The sequence below is a fragment of the Seriola aureovittata genome, chromosome 2 (genome assembly GCF_021018895.1).
Source record: "Seriola aureovittata isolate HTS-2021-v1 ecotype China chromosome 2, ASM2101889v1, whole genome shotgun sequence".
NCBI lineage: Eukaryota > Metazoa > Chordata > Actinopteri > Carangiformes > Carangidae > Seriola > Seriola aureovittata.
The window spans coordinates 16,630,548-16,656,845 of NC_079365.1; the positions used below are offsets into that span (position 1 = coordinate 16,630,548).

At 38.7% G+C, this 26,298-nt stretch overlaps 2 protein-coding genes across 3 annotated transcripts; both read left to right on the forward strand.

Annotated features, from left to right (window-relative positions):
- The first annotated feature begins 5,972 nt into the window (after positions 1-5,972).
- LOC130177706 (myosin heavy chain, fast skeletal muscle-like) lies at positions 5,973-18,243 on the forward strand. Its single transcript, XM_056389627.1, has 40 exons — positions 5,973-6,028; positions 6,323-6,539; positions 6,831-6,974; positions 7,980-8,136; positions 8,238-8,265; positions 8,404-8,515; positions 8,604-8,696; positions 8,806-8,869; positions 8,983-9,081; positions 9,172-9,275; positions 9,784-9,922; positions 10,055-10,173; positions 10,372-10,521; positions 10,686-10,856; positions 10,941-11,247; positions 11,409-11,479; positions 11,627-11,714; positions 11,805-11,922; positions 12,000-12,123; positions 12,230-12,366; positions 12,540-12,795; positions 12,891-13,133; positions 13,226-13,402; positions 13,480-13,625; positions 13,823-13,913; positions 14,016-14,405; positions 14,538-14,664; positions 14,753-14,871; positions 15,011-15,207; positions 15,295-15,478; positions 15,561-15,726; positions 16,085-16,209; positions 16,292-16,600; positions 16,685-16,888; positions 16,963-17,088; positions 17,183-17,353; positions 17,446-17,550; positions 17,675-17,770; positions 17,859-17,990; positions 18,096-18,243. Exons 2-40 carry the CDS (start codon positions 6,339-6,341, stop codon positions 18,114-18,116), a joined length of 5,811 nt encoding a protein of 1,936 aa, XP_056245602.1. The 5' UTR covers positions 5,973-6,028; positions 6,323-6,338; the 3' UTR covers positions 18,117-18,243.
- Positions 18,244-20,323: 2,080 nt separating this feature from the next.
- p4htmb (prolyl 4-hydroxylase, transmembrane b) lies at positions 20,324-26,272 on the forward strand. Of its 2 annotated transcripts, XM_056389659.1 has the most exons (10): positions 20,324-21,038; positions 21,131-21,263; positions 21,361-21,442; positions 22,243-22,433; positions 22,545-22,641; positions 23,330-23,492; positions 23,707-23,892; positions 24,160-24,250; positions 24,419-24,542; positions 25,455-26,272. In XM_056389659.1, exons 1-10 carry the CDS (start codon positions 20,956-20,958, stop codon positions 25,670-25,672), a joined length of 1,368 nt encoding a protein of 455 aa, XP_056245634.1. In that variant the 5' UTR covers positions 20,324-20,955; the 3' UTR covers positions 25,673-26,272. The 2 variants fall into 2 exon arrangements, with proteins under 2 accessions (XP_056245634.1, XP_056245626.1); XM_056389651.1 differs by having other exon boundaries at positions 20,324-21,263.
- The last annotated feature ends 26 nt before the right edge of the window (positions 26,273-26,298 follow it).

The window sequence follows — 26,298 nt, forward strand, 5'->3', positions numbered from 1 at the left end:
GTTAAATTACTTCATGCATTTCTGGGTGTCCTCTACTGTATATCATCTTTTTACAAAAAGAAAATTATGAAATATGATTTGCATAGATGATGCACGTTTGTGGATTCCATAAAATTTCAAGAGATCATACTCAGGTAAGTGTGGAGATGAGGTGAAGGTAAAATCCCTGTTGACATAACATTTCATAAAATCAGCATGACTTGAAATGTAAATACAGTCTGTAAGTGCATTTTTGCAATAAATGTTTTTTGTTTAGTTTGCTGAACTGAGAAACAACTTCCCAGCTCGTTCTAGACCTCCCTGAACCGAGATGCGTTAGTGCATGATGCTGTCAGTGAATGACTATGAATTGATTTGGTAAGTCTGATTACTGATTTATGATCCTTTCTTTGGGAGTGGTGCATTTCAACAAAACTACTAATATTTTTTTTAGATTAATCTCAAGAAAAAACTTGACTTTTCACAGAGCCTCTTGATGAAACAGTTTATGTTGTTTTTTTCTTCAATTTGTCACCTGTCTGGACATTTTCAGCAGTGACCCCATCCATCAATTCATTTTAACAAAATCTAAGATTTAATTTTAATTAAATTCAGACAAGTGTTACATATTCAATAGGCCCATAATAAAAAAAAGGGCATTTCAAACCAATTTGCTTAGAGGCAACTGGTTAGTTAATATACAATATCAATTTCATGACCATGTATAATTTTTATTGTTTAAATGTTTGTAACAGTTTGTGGATTTCCCTGCATTTTGCACGTTTCTATTTTATATTTAGTAATATATTCATTCCTATGTTGACATTTTTGTAATTCTGATTATTTTTGTTCCCCAAAGGTGAGTGGTTCTTTACACTGGTATACAGACCAGTATCCAGTCTTTTAGTTAACTTTGCATGCTTGTATATTTCTTAATGAGCCTTCCCATATCACTTTATTCCCAAATCTTTTTAATCTAGGAATACTTTTAATTACACAGACGAAAAGAAGAACAATTAACTTGTTCATTCTGTGAGTCATGCACCCCAAAGCAAATAAGGGTAGGTTTTTTGAGAATTGTTTGTATTATTTTCCTCCCCTTTTATCATTGTTTCCAACTGTGTTCTGGGGGAAGTACATGTCCCTTAGATAAATTAATGGGAATTAATTTTATAAAACAAATAGTTAGTTTTGTACCTACAGTGCTGTTAAACTGTTCTTTGACGTTTCTCTCATTTAGCATCCATTAGCTTCTTTCTTCCTCTCCTTCTTCTTCTTCCACTTCCTGTGTAGATGAGGAATAATACAGCATCAGTTTGTTGGTTTGGTTAGTTAGTTTTCTGGTTTTCTGGATTGGAAGTGAAACAGGATGTAGTGGCTGTAGAAGCAGCTAATAACATGGGAACAAAATGGTTTACTAAGTCTGTCTAAAGATGCTATTGAGCTGCATGATGGGAAATGTAGCTTAGAACCATACTATGAGCTAAAAGTCAGGATATCTTGGCATCTGCTGCTTTAATTTTGACCATTCTACTTTTATTTGTCTCTTGTGAGTTTTCTAACTTTAAGGAAGTACAACACTAAATCCCAGTAGCACCCATCTAACAAAGACATAACTGCAATGCTCAGTATTGGTCCCTTGGGACAGATAAGTTACTGATGCCTGAGTGGATCTGTGAATAATATTTTAATCTCTGCACAGGGTGTAATAAATCAGCTGCATAAAGTAGGTGACACATAGCTGTCCTGTACTAGAACTCTGCAACTGGCTATGCTAGTGTCACTTGCACATTTCAACCGATAGTGTAATGTAATAGCTGTTCAATATTCATTTAAATAAGCTTAAATTTCAGTTCTCTGTGAACTACAGTGCTTCATGACATATGAAATCACAAATAGGACAATAAAGAAGGCAGATTTTATTCCCTCAAACTATGTATAAGAAATCGCTGTAATAAACCAACTACGCAATCAGGTAGTAGAAATACGTATATCAGTATCTCTTGAGTGGTATTAACTATATATGAAAGAGAATAAACTGCGCAGTATAATATCATTATTTTCACATGCAATAAGGGAAAATGATGGAAAAGGAGGTTAAGGAACACTGGGAAGAAAACCTACTGGATTTTGGGTAGATAATAAAAACATGTCTTTAAAAATGCCAAAACAGGAAAGGCTAGTTAAACAAGGCTTATACAGTTATATACTGTATAAAGTAAGCAGACATGAGTGTATACATTGTTGTGTCTATCCTTTGTAATTCTGAAATAAACTGGAAATTTTAAAATGTACTCAAACTATAAACATCTTCCTGCAAAATTTTATGAGGGGAGTGTCAAATCTTTTCCTAGGGCACTAGGTAAAGATGGCAAAGTAAACATAAACATAATACAGTTATGAAGTAATGACTTAGCAATTACAACCAATGAGAGTTTATATAGCAAAGCAATTAACTGAATTTCATCTTTTATCTCCATATTTCTAAGACCAATGCATGTGTGCAAAACCAGTGGGTTCAGAACTCTCACAAAATCAAAACATAGAAACAAAGAGCAGGCAAAGGCACACACACTGAAGAGCTGACATGTATGTACTAAAACTTCTAAACATAAATCACAAGTGATGGATTAAAAATCTAGATGTGTAAATGTGTCATACCATATTTTAGGACCATACAGGGTGTTTTCCTGCCTTCTGTCCAATACATGGTGGGATAGACTTCAACGTACCTCTGTGACCCTGTATAGAAACAAATAGACAGGAAAACGTAAAAAAAAAAAAAGAAGAAAAATGCATACATACATACCCACCCACACACACACATCTATATATAAATATGATAATAAACGATTTTAGACTGATAAACATACTATCTAACGCCACTCAGTGTGAGTTGATGAGGTATGTTAGTGGACCAGAGGATGATGATAGAGAAGCTGGTAATATAAGTAGCATGTTTACACCATTGCAACTTGAGGCTCCCTCTGGTGTTTAGAAGATGCCACTGAGCCCCACCACCACATCAATGTGACAGTCATGTAGCGCCTTTCAAAACACAGTTAGAAAATGCTTTATATGACAAGATAAAAACTGAGGACGAAAAATAACAATAAACATTTTTTTTTTTTAAACAATGAGTAAAAATGAGAAAGAACATTCCAAAGTTATTGAATTAATAGATAAAATAAGAATCAGGAGAATTATTTAGTATAATAATAGATTCAAGACATTAGTCAGTAAATTCAGACCATTAGACCTGAGAAAGCACACCTACAAAAATGTGTCTTTAAGAGGGATTTAAAAGAGAATAAGGAGCTCGCTAGTCTAACTTCCTCAGGGGAAGCTGTTCCAAAGAGTGGGGGCCCTAACAGAAAAGGCCCAGTCACCCTTGGTCTTCAGCCAAGATTGCAGAATGGTAAACAAAGCTGTGCACACGCTGTCAGTAGTTCAAGGTATAGATATAGAAAAGTTTGTTTCATGTTACTGCACAAAGGTTTCAAATAACTTCAATCAATATCACAGAAAGGCCACTCACAGTGTATTTTAAACATAAATTATTTGGTGATTATGACAATTTTCTTCTACATGAAGTCAGTAGCTTCCAACATATAGTGGATGTCCAATAGACTGCTGAAGAAAGATCCACAGTCACCCTCACCTCTCCCACCACAATCTCAGGAACTCTAAAGCAAGGACAAGCAGCCAGGGCCAAAATCTCACACTGAGAGCTAACTTTAACCAACACACTAAACCTTGTCACAAACAAAATGTTCTGACTTTCTCCAAAATGACAACAATTGCAGTCACTGGTTCATGGAGCAGTATGAGTACAGCTTATTGTGAACATGCATTGGAAGATTACAAGACGATATTACAATGTTCAAGACATATGAAGAGAGCAGTTTCCATAAAGACATAGATGAGAAACTCATTCTGGAGATTGTTGACGACCCTGCAGCTGAGGCTGCAGAGTTAATGAGCTTCACATGCACATCGAGACAAACACACAGGGGCTGAGAAGTTTGAAAATGTTCAAATCTGTAATCATAAAATAACCATACGAACACTTACAAATAGTGTAAATGACTGTCGTACCACAACATATAGTCAATCTTGTAAATCATTTCTAAGAGTCAGCCCAAAGGCAATTAGTGTTTGCACATAACTACTAGTGTAGTACACCAAACCTTTTCTGCAGAAATTTACCTTTAAAAATTATAATACAATAATGCAGAATGCATCATCATACACTTCACAAACATACAAAAAATTTGAAATAAACTAAAAATACATATACTGACAATGTTAAACATGCATGCTACTGTTACTGTAAATGTATATCCATGCTCTTTGTGGCCAGCCAGTAAACTGGAATGTTACTCAACACCCACCTTGGTTTGTTATCCGAAGCACAGTTGCTGCTTGACAAATGAAGAAAGTGACAGACAAAGATCAAAGGCCATAAAAACACAATAAGCCTCTTGAGCATGTGGCATTTGGCTACAGCATCAACACAAGCCTTGTGCTATATTTGAGTTTTGCCCTAATAAGACGGAAGATTTCATAGCAGGAATCGTGTAACACACGCTAACTGAAGACAGAGGCTCATTATATCTTGGTGGTAACCACTTTAGAATTTCTTCTTCTTATTCATTGCCGTAAGAAGATCCTCTTTCCAATGGAAACAGTGCCTAATGGCGCTCTACCCACACTTTCAAATTCGTACCGGCTGTTTCCCACGTTCTTGGCAAGTATGTCTGGTACACAAGTACACTTGTCATTTTGACAGCATCCTCTGTCTCTTCACTTGCTGTAGACATTTAATGGACAAAACAGCTTAGAAATGAATCCAGAGAGACACATGCTGAACTTTGACATGTATAAAAAAACCTTCATGGGGAGATGAACAGTGAAACATAAAGGAAGTGGAGCTGGGATCCATCACTCAGTTGCTCTACATTTAAGGATTGTCTCAGTCTCCCTTGTGTACCTCTTAAGAGCAAGAATAAGAACAGCTGTTGGCACTGTTGTGAGAAATCATCCCTTGGCAATCTTTCCCTTTCTTTAAAGCTCATTGGCACTCATTTTGTTTTTTAATAATTTCTGACTTGTAAGGACTCTGAAACAGTATATCAGTGACTTTTTAAAGCTTCTCCAAAGCATAGCAAGGGGTTACTGTTGTGCCAGAGAGCATAATAAAGATATGTTAGTCACACCTTTGGACTGTAACTACTGACTTAACCTTGAGCAAGAACTAAAACAACTTCACATCTGTAGCCCATTTGCATACACAGTAGTATGCATCATAATTTCAAAATGTTGCTTTCATGCTCACATTTTCAGACAACAATGCTAAAGACATCAACAGCCTACTTCTTTCTTTGAGCAAAGGAATAAATATTTATAAAAACCTCAATTCCCAACAAATTCAGAGCCAGCCAATGATCTGACATCGAAGACATCTCATAAACTGTGTAACGTTACAGCCAGAAGTAATAACTAACGCACAAGCATAGTGCCAGGCAACATGACCAAATACAGCAAGACACTTGTGATAGGCTCTGATCACGCCATATAAAAGGAACAGCAAACCTCCACCAAGGACAGACACCCAGCAAAGGTAAGTTTCTAGGTGGACCAGATGTATTTAGTCATTCAACTGGTCCAGTACAAGATATCATACTTTTTGTGTTTCAAGTCAATATTGTGTTTAAAATATGGAAGATAAACATGTATATGAATACAGACAGATTTAATTTAGTTTATCAGTGTACATATATATATATATATATATATATATATATATATATATATATACACACACACACATATGTATATACACACACATATATATATATATATATATATATATATATATATATATGTATATACACACATTTCTTTTCCCTCAACAAGTTTTAAAATAGAGTATGATAGAGTTAACTCTTGCAAGTAAGTTTTGTGAACCTTAAATCTTTGCTCCTTTTTTCAGAAGTGGGCACTGAAGCTTGCTAGAAACACTCCTGTTCACCTGGTGTGCTCCAAGGTAAATTGGGAGCAACGTATTTGTCTTGGAGAATAACTCAGTATGAGATATGGTTTAATCACCAGTGCATATGTATTAAACATGTAACAGTTGTTCCCTATGAACATTACAACTTTTTTGGTACTTGAAGTGCTGCTTGGCCGTTAGCTATGGTACATGTATTTCACCAAATATAATGGTAGACCATTTATGACTATTGTATTAACAGACATAGATGTAGAACTCGCCATTTGTGGATCCATCCATCTACTTTTCTGGTATTTAAAATGAATGCTTTTGTGTCCTCACTTGCAGTGAAGGGTCATCAATAATGGGGGACGCGGAAATGGAATGCTTTGGCCCGGCGGCCGTTTTCCTCCGGAAGCCAGAAAGAGAGAGAATTGAAGCTCAAAACACTCCCTTTGATGCTAAAACAGCTTACTTTGTGACTGAGCCTGCTGAAATGTACCTCAAGGGGAAACTTGTGAAGAGAGAGGGTGGCAAAGCCACCGTGGAGACTCTCACTGGAAAGGTGAGAACAAGACCACTTTAGTTTTACAAAGATTTACATTTTTAATGTAGGATCTAGACTACTGTGACATATGTTAACTCTTTGATCATTTGTGATTTTAAAAAATGTATTGAAAAACAAAAATAAAATCAAGCTAAAAATAATTGTTCATTCTACTGTCACATTTGGTTTGCAGCAGTTGAAGCCCCCTGTGATCAGCAACTATGAGGGATTTGTGACAGTAAATTATACAATAAATTACTGCTAGATGGTAACTGTGTTATTTCTGTGTCTCTTCTGTCTCTGTAACAGACTCTCACTGTAAAAGAAGATGAAGTCTTCCCCATGAACCCTCCAAAGTTCGACAAGATTGAGGACATGGCCATGATGACCCACCTCAGTGAGCCGTCTGTGCTGTATAACCTCAAAGAGCGCTATGCAGCATGGATGATCTACGTGAGTTTTGTGCAAGGGAGAGATTGCTGTCATTGCATATACTGTACATACAGATGTATACAATAGTTTAGTCACACCTGGGCTGATAACGTTAAAAATCAAACATTTAACAACATATGTTAAGTAAATACAACCCCGGCAGAGAACAAACAATAAAAATGAGCTTTTCTTCAAGAGTTAACACATTGTTACAGTTTTACAGTTTATCAAGTCTCAGCACTCAGTAATCCCCTCTTTGGAAGATATCACAGCTTGCTTGCAAGTACTTTGCGTAGCAGCTATGAGTCTTTCTATTCTTGATTTAAGAATTTTCACCCACTCTTTTCTGCAGATCACATCAGCTTCTGATATCTTTTTAAGCTGGCCTGCGCGCGCGCGCACACACACACACACACACACACACACACACACACACACACACACACACACACACACACACACACACACACACACACACAGTATGTTTAAGCTCTGCTGAGATTTTCAATGATGATAATGTTAATGAAATAGTTCGTGGTGGATTTTGAGGTTTGCTTTGGATCATTGTCCTGTTGTAGAAGCCAGCCTCTTTTTAGTCCAGAATTTGCTGATATTTAGTGGCATCCATTCTTCCACGTTTCCTGTGTCACTGGCAGCCACACAAAACCCAAAGCATAATAATTCAAGTCACATGCTTAACAGTTGGCAAAGTGTACTTTTGATCGAGTGCTGCTCCATTTTCTCTCCAAACACAATCTATGGGCTCAATTTAAACACAGGACTTGTTTCCAAATTGACTCTGGCTTATCCAGATGTTGCTTTGTAGACATCAGTTATAGACTGTTGCACTGAGGTCCCAAGTCAGGTTTTTCCTTCTGATGACTCTTCCATGTGCATCAACGATGCACAGTGGAATGGTGCATTACCATTCCTGTATCAGCTAAACCTTCCCAGGGGTGCCTAAACTTTTGCACGCAACTGAACTTTGTAGAAAAATTAATCATTCTTCAATATTTTACACTGTAGACCTACTCAGGGCTGTTCTGCGTCACTGTGAACCCCTACAAGTGGCTCCCAGTGTATGATGCATCGGTTGTAGCAGGATATAGAGGAAAAAAGAGGGTTGAGGCTCCACCCCACATCTTCTCCATCTCGGACAATGCCTATCAGTTCATGCTCCAAGGTATCAATCATTTTTTAAGCTACTCTGTGTCAATAAATACAGGTGCTGCACTTCAGGAGAAGTAACTCTTAACTGTTGTATGACATTTTGATATCTTACAGACAGGGAGAACCAGTCAATCCTGATTACGTAAGTGCCAAAATCTTTGTATTACTGAGTACAGTAGTAATATCAGTCATTTTAAATATTTATAATAATACATATTTATATAACAGATAATATATAATATATAAGAATTACAATATTTTTACATATCCCTAAACCCAGTGGAGAATCCGGTGCAGGAAAGACTGTCAACACCAAACGTGTCATCCAGTACTTTGCAACAATCGCAGTGGCTTCAGGAAAAAAAGCTGATGCAGCTCCTGGAAAAATGCAGGTACAAGAACTTGAACGATATTAATATGAAATCTAAAATCAAAAGAATCTGAGCGCTGTCAGAATGACAAACTGAATGTTATGTTTAGGGGTCACTGGAAGATCAAATCATTGCAGCAAACCCACTGTTGGAAGCTTATGGTAATGCCAAGACTGTGAGGAATGACAATTCTTCTCGTTTTGTAAGTTCTTTTGTAATTTCTCTTTGATTTTAAATGGTTTGCTGTTTTGTGACAATGATCATTATACAAATGAGAATTTTGATTTAAATGTTAACTTGTTTCTGCGTAGGGAAAATTTATCAGAATTCACTTTGGGACAACGGGAAAGCTAGCTTCAGCTGATATTGAAACATGTAAGATTTTTTTATTATACTGATTTCACATTATATGTTTATTATACTATCAAATCCTTCAGCTGTCACTCAGGGGAGATTGTCCTTAATTTTAACAACTTCAACCCATACAGATCTGCTGGAGAAGTCTCGGGTGACGTTCCAGCTGTCTGCTGAGAGGAGCTACCACATCTTCTATCAGCTCATGACAGGCCACAAACCTGAGCTGATAGGTGTGACATTAGTGAATAATGGTATCATTCATTAGAAAGCAAGTGATGTATTCTGCTTTATTTACATTGGATTTTTTTCCTTTTCTTCAGAGGCTCTGCTGATCACCACAAATCCATATGACTATTCTATGGTCAGTCAGGGCGAAATTACTGTCACGAGTATCGATGACATTGAAGAATTCATTGCTACTGATGTAAGGACTACTTTACTTTTTACATTTATAGATACACTACTACTACTGTTTTTGTTATTATTGGTAACACTAAGTTGCCAATTCATTAAAGCAATAAATCCTATTTTAATGAAGATTGAGAGCTTGAGGATTTATGTTTTTTTGCCACTGATTCTGCACTAGTAATTTTTGAGACTGTTATTGATGACAGTGTTGCACTCGATTCAATTATATGAAGTGGAGTTGTAATGTCCTCTTCCATTTAGGTTAAATGGGGGAAATATTAAAAATCCACATTTGAAAACTAAAAGTGTCTTTACCAAGAAACCCCAGTTGTGATTTGTGTTATAGCTAACAATATTACGTAACTTTGATTTTACCAATGCTTATTGCTTTAAAGCTAATTAAACTGTATTATCTTTGTGGTATGTGATATATGCTAAACTTATGTGGAGGTAGGGTGCAGCAACAACTGTACTTCCATGAATAATATAAGCTTGTGTTTTAAAACCTTCTCTTTTTACCACAGACTGCTATTGACATCCTGGGCTTCACTGCAGAAGAGAAGGCAAGCATGTACAAGCTGACTGGAGCTGTGGTACATCACGGGAACATGAAATTCAAGCAGAAGCAGCGTGAAGAGCAGGCTGAGCCTGATGGCACTGAAGGTATGACACCCACACACCATCAGCTTCAATGTAGTAGCACTGGCTTTGACTTGTGATTTAAGAGTTGCACTGATGACTTCACCCTGGTATTATGAGTTCTAAAGATGGCTATTTGTGTTCTCCTTGTTTTAGTGGCAGATAAAATCGCCTACCTCATGGGTCTGAACTCTTCTGATTTGCTCAAATCATTATGCTACCCCAGAGTGAAGGTCGGGAACGAGTATGTGACCAAAGGTCAAACTGTCCATCAGGTAAAGGAGACGAAACACAAATAACACCAAAGTCTGTTTTTCTGTTTTTATATATCCAGAAACATGTTGATAATATTTTCTCTACTAATGGTCTCAGCTCTGTATGTTCTTTAGCTTGTTTTAACCCCTCAACATAGAATTACCTTTTGTTAATTTTTACAATTTATAATATGTTGTACCTTTTGTTTTCAAAATCAGGTCTACAATTCCGTCATGGCTCTCTGCAAGTCTGTCTATGAGAAAATGTTCTTGTGGATGGTCGTCAGAATCAATGAGATGCTGGATACCAGGCAGCCAAGAAGCTATTTCATCGGTGTCCTGGATATTGCTGGGTTTGAAATCTTTGATGTAAGTATGTCTGGCTGATACTACATGAGCCTATACAGCTTTATTTAAATAATTTTGCAGTTTTCAATTCAAAATCAGGGAGCATCAAAGATTAGAGTATTAATAAATTCATGTTTAATTAGTGTTAAGGCCTTTGCTGACATTTGATATCTTTATCTCTTTAGTTCAACAGCTTGGAGCAGCTTTGTATCAACTTCACCAATGAAAAACTGCAACAGTTTTTCAACCACCACATGTTTGTCCTGGAGCAAGAAGAGTACAAGAAAGAGGGAATTGAATGGGAGTTCATTGACTTTGGCATGGATTTGGCTGCCTGCATTGAGCTTATTGAGAAGGTGAGAAGATGTTGTACATTCACAAATACAGAAAATTGTCTGACTGGAAATCATTTGTTTTAAATAATCATTTCCTTGTGACAGCCAATGGGCATTTTCTCCATCCTTGAAGAGGAGTGCATGTTCCCCAAGGCAACAGACATGACCTTCAAGAACAAAATGTACGATCAGCATATTGGAAAAAGTACCCCCTTCCAGAAACCAAAACCGGTCAAAGGAAAACCTGAGGCCCACTTCTCTCTGGTGCACTATGCTGGCACTGTTGATTACAATGTCCTTGGCTGGCTGGACAAGAACAAAGATCCCCTGAACGACTCAGTGGTTCAGCTCTACCAGAAGTCTTCAGCAAAACTGCTGGGTCACCTCTATGCAGCACATGCCGGATCAGACGGTAAAAATCATATTTTATAAAACAAAATTTGGAGGTGTTTCCTGGTGTTCTCAATACATTTTAAAATGCAGTTGTTCATTTGTAGTATAATAACACCGTTTAAATAAAATGTATTCAATTTTTTCAATGTAAATAATTCAAATTTAATCCTAATGTCACAGCTGAGGGTGGTCAAAAAAAGGCAGGCAAGAAAAAGGGTGGGTCTTTTCAGACTGTATCTGCACTGTTCAGGGTAAGTATCACAAATAACTGCCTGAAGACATAACTACAATACAATATCTACATAACTAAATTCCCAAATGCTATTAATGGTACCGATCTAGGGAATAGGCCTTGTCCTTTTTAATAATTAGTAATTTAATTTTTTTCAACATTTCAGGAGAATTTGGGCAAACTGATGACCAACTTGAGGAGCACTCATCCTCATTTTGTACGTTGTTTGATTCCCAATGAATCGAAGACTCCAGGTAATTCGTACATCAGTATTAATTTAGAATACTAATAATAAAGAATACTGTATTCATGCAACACAAAACTGTACTTGGCATGTCTTTAAGGTCTTATGGAGAACTTCCTGGTCATCCACCAGCTGAGGTGTAACGGTGTGCTGGAAGGTATCAGGATCTGTAGGAAAGGTTTCCCCAGCAGAATCCTATATGGTGACTTCAAGCAGAGGTAACTACTAAGATTACCAATTTTTTTGACCAGCTCATGATAAAGTATTCTTCAATGATAAATTTCCCTCCAAACAGATACAAAGTATTGAATGCCAGTGTCATCCCTGAGGGGCAGTTCATTGACAACAAGAAGGCCTCAGAGAAACTCTTGGGCTCTATTGATGTTGACCATACTCAGTACAAATTTGGACACACAAAGGTAATCAGTTTCTCTGTTATGGATGTTTGTATTTTTAACTACTTACCTTGATACTGTAAGTAAGTGCACCTTCATGTAAAGTGACACAAGTAACACTTTCTTTTAGGTGTTCTTCAAAGCTGGTCTGTTGGGAACTCTGGAGGAGATGCGAGATGAGAAACTTGCTGCCCTGGTCACAATGACTCAGGCTCTCTGCAGAGGTTTCCTCATGAGGAGAGAGTTTGTTAAGATGATGGAGCGCAGGTACTGTAGACGTTTCAAACACCAAAAGGGCAACTGTACGTTTATGGATGACAGCTTGATTATAATTTTTAGGCCACATATTCGTTTTGAAAACCCAATCCATACTTCTCATCAATACAGCTTTCAGAATCTAAATGAATCTGTTTATTTCCTTTGATACCCATTATCCCCAGGGAGGCAATTTACTCTATTCAGTACAACATCCGCTCATTCATGAATGTCAAAACCTGGCCATGGATGAAGCTGTACTTCAAGATTAAGCCTCTACTGAAGAGTGCAGAGACTGAGAAAGAGATGGCCCAAATGAAAGAGGACTTTGAAAGGACCAAAGAGGAGCTAGCAAAGGCTCTGGCCAAGAAGAAAGAACTGGAGGAGAAGATGGTTTCTCTCCTGCAGGAGAAGAATGACTTGAATCTGCAAGTTCAGTCTGTAAGTTAAGTAGAAAGAAAAAATGTGTTACTTCTGAGATCCTGGGTTTTACAGTTGACTAAATGTTATTTTATTGTATTTCATTGTAAATCTAGGAAGGTGAAAACCTCGCTGATGCTGAGGAAAGGTGTGAGGGGCTCATTAAAGCAAAAATCCAGCTTGAGGCCAAAGTCAAAGAAACGACTGAGAGGCTGGAGGATGAGGAGGAAATGAATGCTGAGTTGACTGCAAAGAAGAGGAAGCTGGAGGATGAGTGCTCTGAGTTGAAGAAGGATATTGATGACCTGGAGCTCACCCTGGCAAAGGTGGAAAAGGAGAAACACGCCACTGAGAACAAGGTGACAGTCATCATTTCAGTTTATTCAACTGTGTGCATTGTAAATATACTTTGATCAAATATTTAAAAAATGTGTTTATTTAAACTCTTTAGGTTAAAAACCTGGTTGAGGAAATGGCATCTCAAGATGAGACCATTGCCAAGTTGACCAAAGAGAAGAAAGCCCTCCAGGAGGCCCATCAGCAGGTCCTTGATGATCTGCAAGCAGAGGAAGACAAAGTCAACACTCTGACAAAGGCCAAGACCAAACTGGAGCAGCAAGTGGATGATGTAAGTTATAATAGACAGATTTCAGTTTCCTTGAAAACTGTAAACACAAAAATAACACCTGGTCTCGGTTAAAACAGCTTGAAGGTTCTCTGGAGCAAGAAAAGAAGCTTCGCATGGACCTTGAGCGAGCTAAACGAAAGCTTGAGGGAGATCTTAAGTTGGCCCACGAAACCATCATGGATCTGGAGAATGACAAGCAGCAATCTGAGGAGAAAATAAAGAAGTGAGTGAAAATTAATTTATCAAGTGAAAAAGTGTGGTATATTTGCCCAAACTGTATTTGTCAAGACATACAGTAGCCAAAGAGCATACTGTATTGAAAAAGTTTCCTGAAGTACAGTTTAAATGAAATAAACTCAACTCATTGTTTCACTTATTTCAAAATAAATGTTGAATGTGTTTATTAATTGTACTACACAGGAAGGACTTTGAAACAAACCAGCTTCTCAGCAAGATTGAGGATGAGCAATCACTTTCTGCTCAGCTTCAGAAAAAGATCAAGGAACTCCAGGTTGGTAAAGTATCCACTTTGTTTGACGATGTGCTTGACTTGTAGACAAAAAGATATTAGAATGTGGCTATGTTCATCTGTTTTTGAACATTTAAATATTAGGCTCGCATTGAGGAGCTGGAGGAGGAGATTGAGGCTGAGAGGGCTGCTCGGGCCAAGGTGGAGAAGCAGAGGTCTGATCTCTCCAGGGAACTTGAGGAAATCAGCGAGAGGCTCGAAGAAGCTGGTGGAGCAACTGCTGTTCAGATTGAGATGAACAAGAAGCGCGAGGCAGAGTTTCAGAAGCTGCGTCGTGATCTTGAAGAATCCACCCTGCAGCACGAGGCCACCTCGGCAGCTCTGCGCAAGAAGCAGGCTGACAGTGTGGCAGAGCTGGGAGAACAGATCGATAACCTCCAGAGAGTCAAACAGAAGCTGGAGAAAGAGAAAAGTGAATACAAGATGGAGATCGATGACCTCAGCAGCAATATGGAGGCTGTCGCCAAAGCGAAGGTAAAGTAAAAACATTTCACATGCAACCTTGTCAACAAAAACTACACTGCTGCACCTCTGCCATTATTCAGCTGTCACAGAATTATACTATGTTGCATTACTTTATATAAACATAATGTTTGTTCATTTAAGACCAATCTGGAGAAAATGTGTCGTACTCTTGAAGATCAATTGAGTGAGATGAAGACCAAAAATGACGAAAATGTGCGACAACTGAATGATATTGGAGTTCAAAGGGCAAGACTGCAAACGGAGAATGGTGAGAATATTATATTTGATGCATTTTTTTTTTACTGATTCTGATTAGTGACATTTCTAATTAAATGTCCATCCCTGTCATGCCTTAGGTGAAATCAGTCGCCAGCTGGAGGAGAAAGAAGCCCTGATCTCTCAGTTGACACGGAGCAAGCAGGCTTACACCCAGCAGACTGAAGAGCTCAAGAGGCATATTGAAGAGGAAGTTAAAGTATGTGCATATTAAAAACACAGACTATCACAGAACTGGAAAGCTGCACAGCTAAAACAGTTCAAAGTTTGAAGCGAAATACAGTTTAGTGAATAAAATGAAATGCCTTATATAATGAATGCCTTTGTTTCTTTCCAAGGCCAAGAACGCCCTGGCTCATTCTGTTCAATCATCCCGTCATGACTGCGACCTGCTCAGAGAGCAGTATGAGGAGGAGCAGGAGGCCAAGGCTGAGCTGCAGCGTGCACTGTCCAAGGCCAACAGCGAGGTGGCTCAGTGGAGAACCAAATACGAGACTGATGCCATCCAGCGCACTGAGGAGCTGGAGGAGGCTAAGTAATGGACAGTCCTGAAGTCACACTGTTTCCACATGCATTGATTTTGTAAATGATCATTAAACCTGTTTACTGTACGTTCTAACAGGAAGAAGCTTGCCCAGCGTCTTCAGGATGCTGAGGAGTCCATCGAGGCTGTGAACGCAAAATGTGCCTCTCTGGAAAAGACGAAACAGAGACTGCAGGGTGAAGTGGAGGACCTGATGATCGATGTGGAGAGAGCTAATGCTCTAGCTGCTAACCTCGACAAGAAGCAAAGGAACTTTGACAAGGTTAAATTTTTATTTCTGCCTTGTGCATTAAAATGTAAAACACAGTATTACTGAAACTTATGGGTCTTCTTTGTGGTTTCAGGTCCTTGCAGAGTGGAAGCAGAAGTATGAAGAGAGCCAGGCAGAGCTGGAAGGATCTCAAAAAGAAGCTCGTTCTCTCAGCACTGAGATGTTCAAGCTGAAAAATTCATATGAAGAATCTTTGGATCACCTGGAGACTATAAAGAGGGAGAACAAAAACCTTCAACGTATGAAAAGTTTTAAAAATGCAGAATATTCATATACGCAAAAAAAACAAAAAGAACTGACAGTGGTCTGATTTGCAGAGTTTGGAATTTTACAGCTGATTTCTCTTTGTACACTCAGGGAATCAACCTTTCAGAAAGTTGTTTCATATGCTTTGTATAAAAGTAGGAGTGTGCCCCCCAGTGGGTCAACAGATTTAATGTGCATGGTCTATGATGAACTAATATCAACTGTAATGCAGTTTATTATAGCTTTTTGTAAGTGTTCAAGTGAACAGTACTGTATATTTAATCTCAAAGTCTACCATAATGAATTCATCCCACACCTACTTAAATACCATATACACTTTGTTTCTTAAAGAGGAGATCTCCGATTTAACTGAGCAAATTGGTGAGAGTGGAAAAACCATTCATGAATTGGAGAAAGCGAAAAAGACTGCAGAGACAGAGAAGACCGAACTCCAGACTTCACTTGAAGAGGCAGAGGTACCATCAGACAAAATATCACTTTTTAAAGATCATTTTTAGAAATACTGGAACTAAACAACGTATATTTATTTTTGTCAAGGCTACCCTGGAGCATGAGGAATCCAAGATTCTCCGCATTCAGCTTGAGCTCACTCAAGTCAAGAGTGAAATTGACAGAAAACTTGCAGAGAAGGACGAGGAGATTGAGCAGATCAAGAGGAACAGCCAGAGAGTGATTGAGTCCATGCAGACCACTTTGGACGCTGAGGTCAGGAGCAGAAATGATGCCCTGAGAATCAAGAAGAAGATGGAGGGAGACCTCAATGAGATGGAGATTCAGCTGAGTCATGCCAACCGCCAGGCAGCTGAAGCCCAGAAACAGCTGCGAAACGTGCAAGGACAGCTCAAGGTACGGTAGCATATGAAAGAAAACTGCACTTTGAGTTTACTTTATTTAGACTGCATTGCAACCGTGTTTTTATTATCAATTTAGGATGCACAATTGCACCTTGATGAAGCCATTAGAGGTCATGAAGAAATGAAAGAACAGGTTGCCATGGTGGAGCGCAGGAACAACCTGATGCTGGCTGAGATTGAGGAGCTGAGAGTTGCACTGGAGCAGACGGAGAGAGGCCGCAAAGTGGCTGAACAGGAACTGGTTGATGCCAGCGAACGTGTGGGACTACTGCACTCTCAGGTTAATACAGATTCAATGTGAAACGCCTGACAACTGAAAATTTCAGTACATAACCAAAACTGTTATTTGTTCAGAATACCAGCCTCATCAACACCAAGAAGAAACTGGAGGCTGACCTTATACAGATCCAAGGTGAAGTGGAAGATTCTGTTCAGGAAGCAAGAAATGCTGAAGAAAAGGCCAAGAAGGCCATCACTGATGTGAGTCATCTAAACAAACACATGTCTATATAGTGGTCATTTATCTACCAATTCGAGTGCTCTGACAGTTGAAACAAATTCTTCAAAATTTCAGGCTGCCATGATGGCAGAAGAGTTAAAGAAAGAGCAGGACACCAGCGGTCATTTGGAGAGGATGAAGAAGAACCTGGAGGTGACAGTGAAGGACCTGCAGCACCGTCTTGATGAAGCTGAGAATCTGGCCATGAAGGGCGGCAAGAAGCAGCTCCAGAAACTAGAGGCTAGGGTAAGTGCCATGTGGACCAACCCATTTATATTTATTGTGCAGCAGGACAATCTTTTTTCATTTCAAAATGACTGAATTCTCCGTCATTCAAGGTTCGTGAATTGGAGGCTGAAGTTGATGCTGAACAGAGGCGTGGTGCTGATGCTATCAAGGGAGTGCGTAAATATGAGAGAAGAGTAAAGGAACTAACCTATCAGGTCAGTCGCTATCCAAATGAGTTTAACTACAACAAATACTAATAATCATAACAATGTGCAGTAATGAAAACAGTAGATGCATATTTCTATCACAATTTTGTATTATTTTCTAAATTTAAAACAGACTGAGGAGGACAGGAAGAATATTGGTAGACTTCAGGATCTGGTGGACAAGCTGCAGCTCAAAGTGAAATCTTACAAGAGACAGGCTGAAGAGGCTGTGAGTACACTTAATCCTCATAATGATACACATTATGAAAATGTCAGTCAGTCGACAGGTCTTGACTTTACTGTGGCCTACTATACAGGAGGAGCAGGCCAACAGTCACCTGTCCAGGTACAGGAGGGTTCAGCATGAGATGGAGGAAGCTCAGGAGCGCGCTGACATTGCTGAGTCCCAGGTCAACAAGTTGAGGGCGAAGAGTCGTGAAATTGTCAAGGTAAAAATAACTACCTAAGATTGATCAAGTTTGCAGAAATGTTCATCTTATTAAATTTAGATTATCTGGCCAAATGCTTTACATGTCATTGTTCTGTCATTTCAGACCAAGGAAGCAGAGGAGTGAGGAGGAAATCACGGGTTATACATTAACAGGAAATCATACAATATGACCATCTTGTTACTTGTTCACTTTAGCATGTTAAACATGCTGTGATAGCCAAAAGTCAATAAAAGATAGATAGTTCATTGCATCTTTTTTGTGTCTGTCTCATCATTTTTTAAAGCCTGATTCAGTGGTTGAATATTACAAGTCCCCTACAATTCACGACATAATTTAGACCAGATACACACAAATAAGTTACAAAATCAAATTTAAGAATCAAATATAGTCCAATAAAGTACATGGTCTGATGTTATACAGACAATACCATACATAACCATTTAAAGCGCAGATCCACACTGTGTCCTCTTAGTTGAAGTTCAAGTTAGTTCAGATTCATTGATTTACTGCATATTAATCTCTAGTATGTAAATGTATACACAAATGTCTACACAATTAGCATTACTATATACCTTCATATATAATTTTAAAGAAAAAAATATCTTTCGTTGTCTTCTTGTTGGACTTTGCAACAAGAACATATATATAAACCGTTGTATACTGACACCAAGAGAAATTATCCCTGGTCCCACTACTGCCTTAGTTTTTCTGTCAGTATTAGAACAACTACTTCCAAAACCACCAGCCTTTAAAGAAGGATCCTTTTAAAGTGTGGCCCATTTTTTCTTTGCTAAAGGTAAAATGTTTTACAATGTTATAGGGAACAATGAACTGATAGCATTACACTGACCTAACTTGGTTTTGATTCGGAATATACCGAAGTCTCGGCTGGACACACGCCCCACCTCTTTGCCCATTTTTGGATTAGCCGTCAGTTCGGCAGAGAGCAAGATACCGACCATACTGCGACGACGGAACGGCCCCATCTGAGCTTCAACCCCGCTCTTCAGAAACTATGGATAGCGTCACGGAGGATACGTCCATCTTTATTTACAGACTATGGTTACACCATGTGGCGGAGTCACGTGTGGGTGTAGTTAATTGAGAGGGGGAGGGTGTGGTAAAGGGTGTCTGCTAAAAGTTTCTAAAATGATACAATAGCACCATCTACTGTGATGCATGGTGGATAGCTTTATTTTGAAAATGATGCTCCCCAGTAGGCTGGTGTATGATACACAAAATAACTCCATCATTCATTTTATAAAATCAGAGATAATAAAGACTTTAATATAAAAGGCACTGCTAGTGACCCCAAATAAAATAGTTTATTATACCAAAGAAGTCTATGGAAAGAGAAATAAAAGTAATATTATGTTTAATTTAATATTACCAATAAAAGATATCTCAACACCATAAATAGGCTATAGTTTGGTTAAACGTTTCATAAAACTTTTTGGTTGAGACATGTGGGCTAGTATTCAATTTGCAATTTTAATTGATTTTAATTTCGATTTTAATTGATTTTAATTAATAAAATTTAAATTCTATATTTTGTTTTATGGGCCTGTCAGAAAATATTTTAAAACATGACAGCAGCAAAGGTGGAGGATGCCATTGGAATGGCAGCTGAGGTTGTAAGTGAGTCATTACAGCCCATGATTTGGGGGCTCTGTAGTAAAAGAATGTTTTCAATAAAGATTGATAAAGTTAAAGTTGTATCACTATGGCAATTTATAAACAGCCTGTGCTTATCTTCTGACAGTCAGTCCTCCTCTTATCATCTCTAACACAGAGAAGCCAAAGAGGCAGCAGGAGCCAGCAGATTGTTCAAGTGCAAGTTTTAAATAATTTATTTATTCATTCATTTGTTTGTTTGTTTGTACAATAAAATCTAATTATAGTAATGCCATGTCCTGTCAATAACCATAGAAGTTGGAGAATATGTCTATAAATATTTTAGGGTAGAAAAATACAGAGTTTGATATGTGTTCTATTGATAGTACTTTGAATAGTATAATGTTGTGGTGGCTGTAGTGGCAGCGTTGCTGTTAAAAGCAGGACAGACCATGAGCATAATAGGCAAATAATAGTATGTAATATCATGCTCTCACAGAAAGCAGACTATAAACCACTAACATGCTGAAGCAGAGCTGGTCAGATATATATAACACTTTTAATGAAGAAATCGAGTTTTGTTTTTGCATGTATGGGTTTTTTTTTAATTATTTGCATTTATTCAATAGACTGTATAGCACAACCTGGAGTAGAAAGAGAGAGGCTGCACTGTTTAGTGTTAAGCCAGGGATGTGTTATTGGTTTAGGTCACCAGAGGTCAGCATTGCACAGCTGTCAGATGGTTGCTGTCAACAGGGAAGCTCCTGCAATGGCGTTTTAAATAGACGGATTTACCGCAAGGATTGGCGATGTTTTGTCATATTCAAAGATGCATCGCTTATTTTAAAGGATGTTAATTTTACTTAGTCCACACTGGGTCAGGTTTCTGGTCCAGTTTTCTCCCTGAGATGAGTTCCGCTGTGATTTCTGGATGCGCAGTGCGCTTTACTGCCGCTGCTGACTGGTGCTGCTGCTGCAGTGTAAACAAGACTGTCAGAGGCTGCAGCGCTGTTGTCTGTGGGTGAAAGGAGAATCACACAGTTGCGATCATAGCGGACTTCTTAGCTTAAACGAGGACAGTTTCACTATGAACCATCAGTGGTCTTTTTTCAATGCGCAACGACTACAGTGCCATTTCTGCAGGAGAGAAACTGGCCTGATCGCTCTTTAAGGATTTTCTCTTTTTTGAATCAAACTGGACATCTGTCAGTCAACACATCTGCCCCATCTGAGCATCCAGCAAACGTTCATCTTATTGCTTGATTAATCAGATGGACTTTGCTGCTGAGGGAGTATCAGCTCCTTCTTGAGTTTCTCAGGAAAATGACTGACAACCAGGAAACCCCAGATGCTGAGGACACGACTCCGTCCGGGAGCGCGACCTTGCCGCTCCAGCCGCCGTGCGAGCGCCTCTCTTGCCACAAGAGCAGCGTGTGTTCCCGCTCCTACTTCGTGGTAGTAATGGTGTTTTTTCACGTTTACATCATTAATGTTATAGCACTGCTATTTTACGTGCACTACAGCAGCGGGCAGGAGGATACGAGCCAGAGTCGTGATGCTCCCAGCAGTAACCACCAGCGCCCTGAGTCGCGACGTCCGCCATCGAAAACCGAGTTCATGCGTGATGTTTCCCTCACAAGAATCGAGGGAATAAGGGTGAGTAATATGACGATGCATCACCCCTATTCTTTCATTTACTACCTCTATCTGTCTCTCACGCGCCACACCATCACCTCTCTGATTACTCTACCAGGTGGGACATGTCCAGAGGGTGTCACTGGTACCAGGCAAAGTGCATGAAATGCGGACTCTGAGTCTGAAACCTCTGCTGTTTGGTAAGAGCCAAAACACCCGTGTGCCAAAACAAATGTACAGCACACCCGTATGAGCCTCTAGTGGCCAAACAGGTTTCTTCATTTGGGGAAAGCAAACATATGTCACATTCACCAAATACTTTCCCTCTTCAGCACGACCATCCCCCAAACAAAGCCTGGCACATGTATGCTAAAATTAATGTAAGTTAGAGGAAATAGAACAAGAAGTCCTGAGGCAACTACTCCCTCAGCTCTGTACTTCTGATCCAATTAAGGGCTTAAAGAGCATATATACAACTGTACCTAAAAAAAAACAACCAGCCATGCATCAACATACAGTTTGCAGTCATCACTTAGATTAGTTGTACTGGAGTAATGATGCTGCGCAAACATTTTCATAGTGGAAAGATCGATAGTGTATTCAAAGGGCTTCAGTGGGTCTACAGAAGTTGCCACTGATGAAATGATTCATTAGGGCTACAGTCAAGAGCTATTGTTGATTAATCTGTTGATTATTTTTCTCTACTAAACCCCAGGAACAGGAAATAGTTAAAAATTTATATGTACTACACCGTGAGACAAAGTAAAGCAGCAAATCCTCCAAGTGGAAATAGCTGCTGTTAGTTCATTTCAGCTTTAGGCTGCATAAATCTAGAGCCATTTGTAAAATGTAACATTGGTACAATATAATACAACAGGATCACAAATCAGAGAACCTGAAGCATGCAGCACAGAAAATGCTGCAATCAAGTGAAGCTGTTGACCCACGAGAGTTTCCTCTGTAGCTTTATCTCCGATTGTCTCTGTGTTTATTTCCGCAGAGATCCCTGGGTTTCTGTCGGCGGATGAGTGCCGTGTTGTGATGCAGCTGGCACAGCTAAAGGGTCTAATGGAAAGTCAGTTAATGGTGCAAGATGGTCAGGAAGAGCTGGCCAAGGAGCTCAACCTCAGCCCAGAGGAGATCTTCAACCTTCTTGATATCAACCAGGATGGACAATTGCAGCTGCACGAGGTGTATGTCAGTTTGTGGATTGTGAGGACATACTGAAGTGTGTGACATGCAGAAGTTTCTTGGTCCAGAGTTTGTTAACTTATCCTGTCTTCACTACCGTACCTCCAACAGATACTGACTCATTCTCGAGTGAGGGACGGCATCTGGCTCACACCGGAGAACCTGCGAGAAATCTACGCTGGGCTCAAAGCTGACAAGGATGGTAATGGTAAGACATCAACTTAATTCGTCACTTTAGGTTTTAACAAAGACTGTTCACTTTGCATTTTAACCAGTTTTCATTAGTGTCACAGAAATGTATCTATTTGCATATACCTACTGTCCTGAGATCATATTATTAAAGTTCCAATAGTCAAATATGATATATTTAGGCTACTTTATTCACAGTTATGCTATTATTATCCTATCCAATTATCCTATAATTTATACACTGCATTTAAAATGTTACCCTTTTCTAAAAAATCTCTATTTTCAGTCGGTTATTATATATTTTTTGTTTTAAAGTACAGAAAAAACTACCTATGTTAATTCATCTACTAGGGCTACAAACCAAAGGCATTATTGTTATTATTATTATTATTATTATTATTATTATTATTATTATTATAGGGATCATTAAGTATTAATATGATTGAAATTGTAACTGATATAGAGAATAACTGCTTTTCATTTCTATGATAATACTGCAGGTACATTTTGTACAATATATGGACACAAAATATAAACAAAGTTCATGGATATGAATGTGATGTTAAAGGGAAGGATTTAAGTGTGGCATTTGATAATTAAAGTATATTTTATATTATAGTTTTAATTGAGCCATTAATGTAGGTTTTGATGATTACCCAAAGCTTTTACAAGGCATCAGAATTTATGTACAGTCTCATTCTGGACAGGTTTGTTGAGTCTGGAAGAGTTCAGGCTTCTGAGCAATGATGCCTTTCAGCGCTTCCTGCTTCAGCGAGGGGTGAAAAGGAGTCAGCTGGTGAGGAACAGCAGACACACCTGGCTCTACCAGGGCAAAGGAGCACACCGGGTCCTCCAAGACATCAAGGCGAGGTTAGGAAGTCACAGCGTTACTAAGGATTCCTTGTGTTGTTTTATTTCTGTGGTTCTGCCGTCTATTGCCTCGCTATGAATTATAAGTATAAGGTATGTTTATCTCACAAATCAAATCTGGTCATTTCAGAATGACAACTGACAGTGGTTCAGAAATATTTGTCCCACACTGTCCAATCTTTTTGATCTTTTCCTTTACCTTCCTCTAACAAAGAGTGACTCGCCTCACCCGGCTCCCACCCACATTAGTGGACCTCAGTGAGCCGCTGCAGGTGGTTCGCTATGAGGAAGGAGGGCACTACCACGCCCACCATGACAGCGGCCCTGTCTATCCTGAAACTGCCTGCACACACACACGCCTTGCGGCTAACACCTCCACCCCTTTTGAGACGTCCTGCAGGTGAGGTCACTGAGGTGCACAGTGTTGACTTTTTCCAATAAAAAATAAATCTGTGAATTCATCTGTCCGTTGTGATTACTAAACTGTGCATTGACACTCCATTGTGACTGATGGCATGTTAGTTTGTGTGACTCTACCTTGTCAATATGGAAAAAAAAATGAGTGTGCTTGCCACTTGTTTGCAAAGTGTTTGTATGTGTGTGTTTGTGTAGGGTTTGTTTGCACCATACATGTGTGTGTCAATTTAAATCTGTGTTGCACACTTAGGTACATCACAGTTCTCTTCTACCTGAACTCTGTTGAGGGGGGCGGGGAGACCGCATTCCCTGTGGCAGACAACAGGACCTATGATGAAGTGGTGCGTAATTGTGTATGGGTCTGGAAATGTGTTCGGGGAGCCCTGCAAAAGTATTTGTGTACATACTGTGCATGTCTTTCACATCTGTGTTAGTTCACTTGTTTGTCAGTGCGTGCATGGGCCTGACGTTAAGCAAACTGTGTCGCTGAGTTTGAGTGTGTGTTTTAGTCTCTCATACAGAACGACGTGGATCTCTTGGACACCAGAAGGAACTGTGACAAGAGTAACCTGAGGGTGAAGCCTACCAAAGGGACGGCTGTTTTCTGGTACAACTACCTCTCTGATGGACAAGGTAGGATTCCTATGAAAAATTCTGGCACAATTTCTAATAATAATCCTGCAATAACACTGCAAATAGGCAACTTGATAAATTCGATAATTTGATTAAAAAGTACATTTTTAATTTTTATTGATACCACTCTCATGTCAATATAATAAATATGAAGATATAGCCAGCAGCTGGTTAGCTTAGTTTAGTATTAAAACTACAACTAACAAAATCAGCACATGTAAAGATCACTAATTAACATGTCAAACCTGTTTGTTGCAATCAACACAAAAACCACAATGTAAAAATGTCATTTTGTGTCTACACTGCACAGTCATGTTGATGACACTTCATATTTTCCGACACAGACAACTAATTCATCTAACTCTGTCCAGAAGTGAACAGAGTTATTTAACATGTCAAACTATTCCTTTAAATTGTAACTGCAATTTCCACTTTACATATAATTTTTTATCAATATTCAAAATGCAAATCTATCACAGTAATGAACTGTAAAGAAAAATAAAAGAAACTACATCTATCAGCATTTTAGCATTTTATAGCATTTTATTTATTTTTTATTTTTTTTATTTCAGTTCAATTAATCTTGTCATCTAAAATCCAGTTTTCATGTTTTGGAGGCACAATTCAGGCACAGAGAAAAAGTCGACATAAAATGTTGTCAAAAAGTTGTGGTTCAAGCTAATATTGGTGTTGTTAAAGATTAGTAGATAAAGAATTAATTGTATTTAAGGTTGATTTGTGGCTAATGTAAACTAATAGTTACTTGTAATCTATACTTGTAAATTGGGTAAATCATCTTGACCACCCAGTTGAAGCAGTGTGTTTGATAGCCTGTGCGGGTCCTTCTAAAAACAGAAATCATGTAAAGGATGTTAGTAACTGAAGTTAAATGCCCCCCTCTCCCCTCAATAGGTTGGGTGGGGGAGCAGGACGAATATGCTCTGCATGGAGGCTGTGTGGTCACCCATGGCACTAAGTGGGTCGCCAATAAATGGATAAACATTGATCCGGATTACCAGAGGCAGGCTCGCTACCAGCAGCTGGTGTCACAGCAGCCAGAGGAGGAGGACGATGAAGGTCTGACTCTGAACCCTGACATACAGAGTCCGGACATACATCAAGACTTGTAGCTCATAAACCAAATAAAAAAAAAAATCTACCTAGCCTTCCTCAGTCCTGTGCACAATGTTTTTGGTAACATCCTCTGTGGCCATTATGTAGAGACAAGATTTATTCAGGGAACGAGGTCACAGTGGGATTATGCAACTGTAAAGAGATGCTTTTGGTAAAAGGTTGCTCGGATATTGTTATCCTGTTATTTTTTAATCAATTATAATTTCCCATTTTAGGAATGTTGCACTAGAAACTCATACAAAGAGTTGAGACAAAAAAAACCCATTCCTTTGCATGTGTTAGCTTCACAGGTTTTGCTGTTGCTATGAGCAAAAATTGCACTTGAAAATTGAAATGGCTACTGTCAACATTTCAATGTCCTACCTTGTTACTGCTGCCATTACCAAAAAAGACTCACACACTCTCAGTGTGATGCATGTTGCCTTGTCTTTGTTCCTTGAATTCATCATTATTTTCTGCCAGATTGTCCTAGATTAAAATGCACAGTTGTTTGGATGTTTCACTGTATTCATTTATTATTTATTTTATTAATTATTTTTTTCTTTAAAAATACACTGTAACACTCTCCCACATGGAATAAAGTTAAATTAAGCTCATGTATCTGAATTCAGCATTAGTCTTC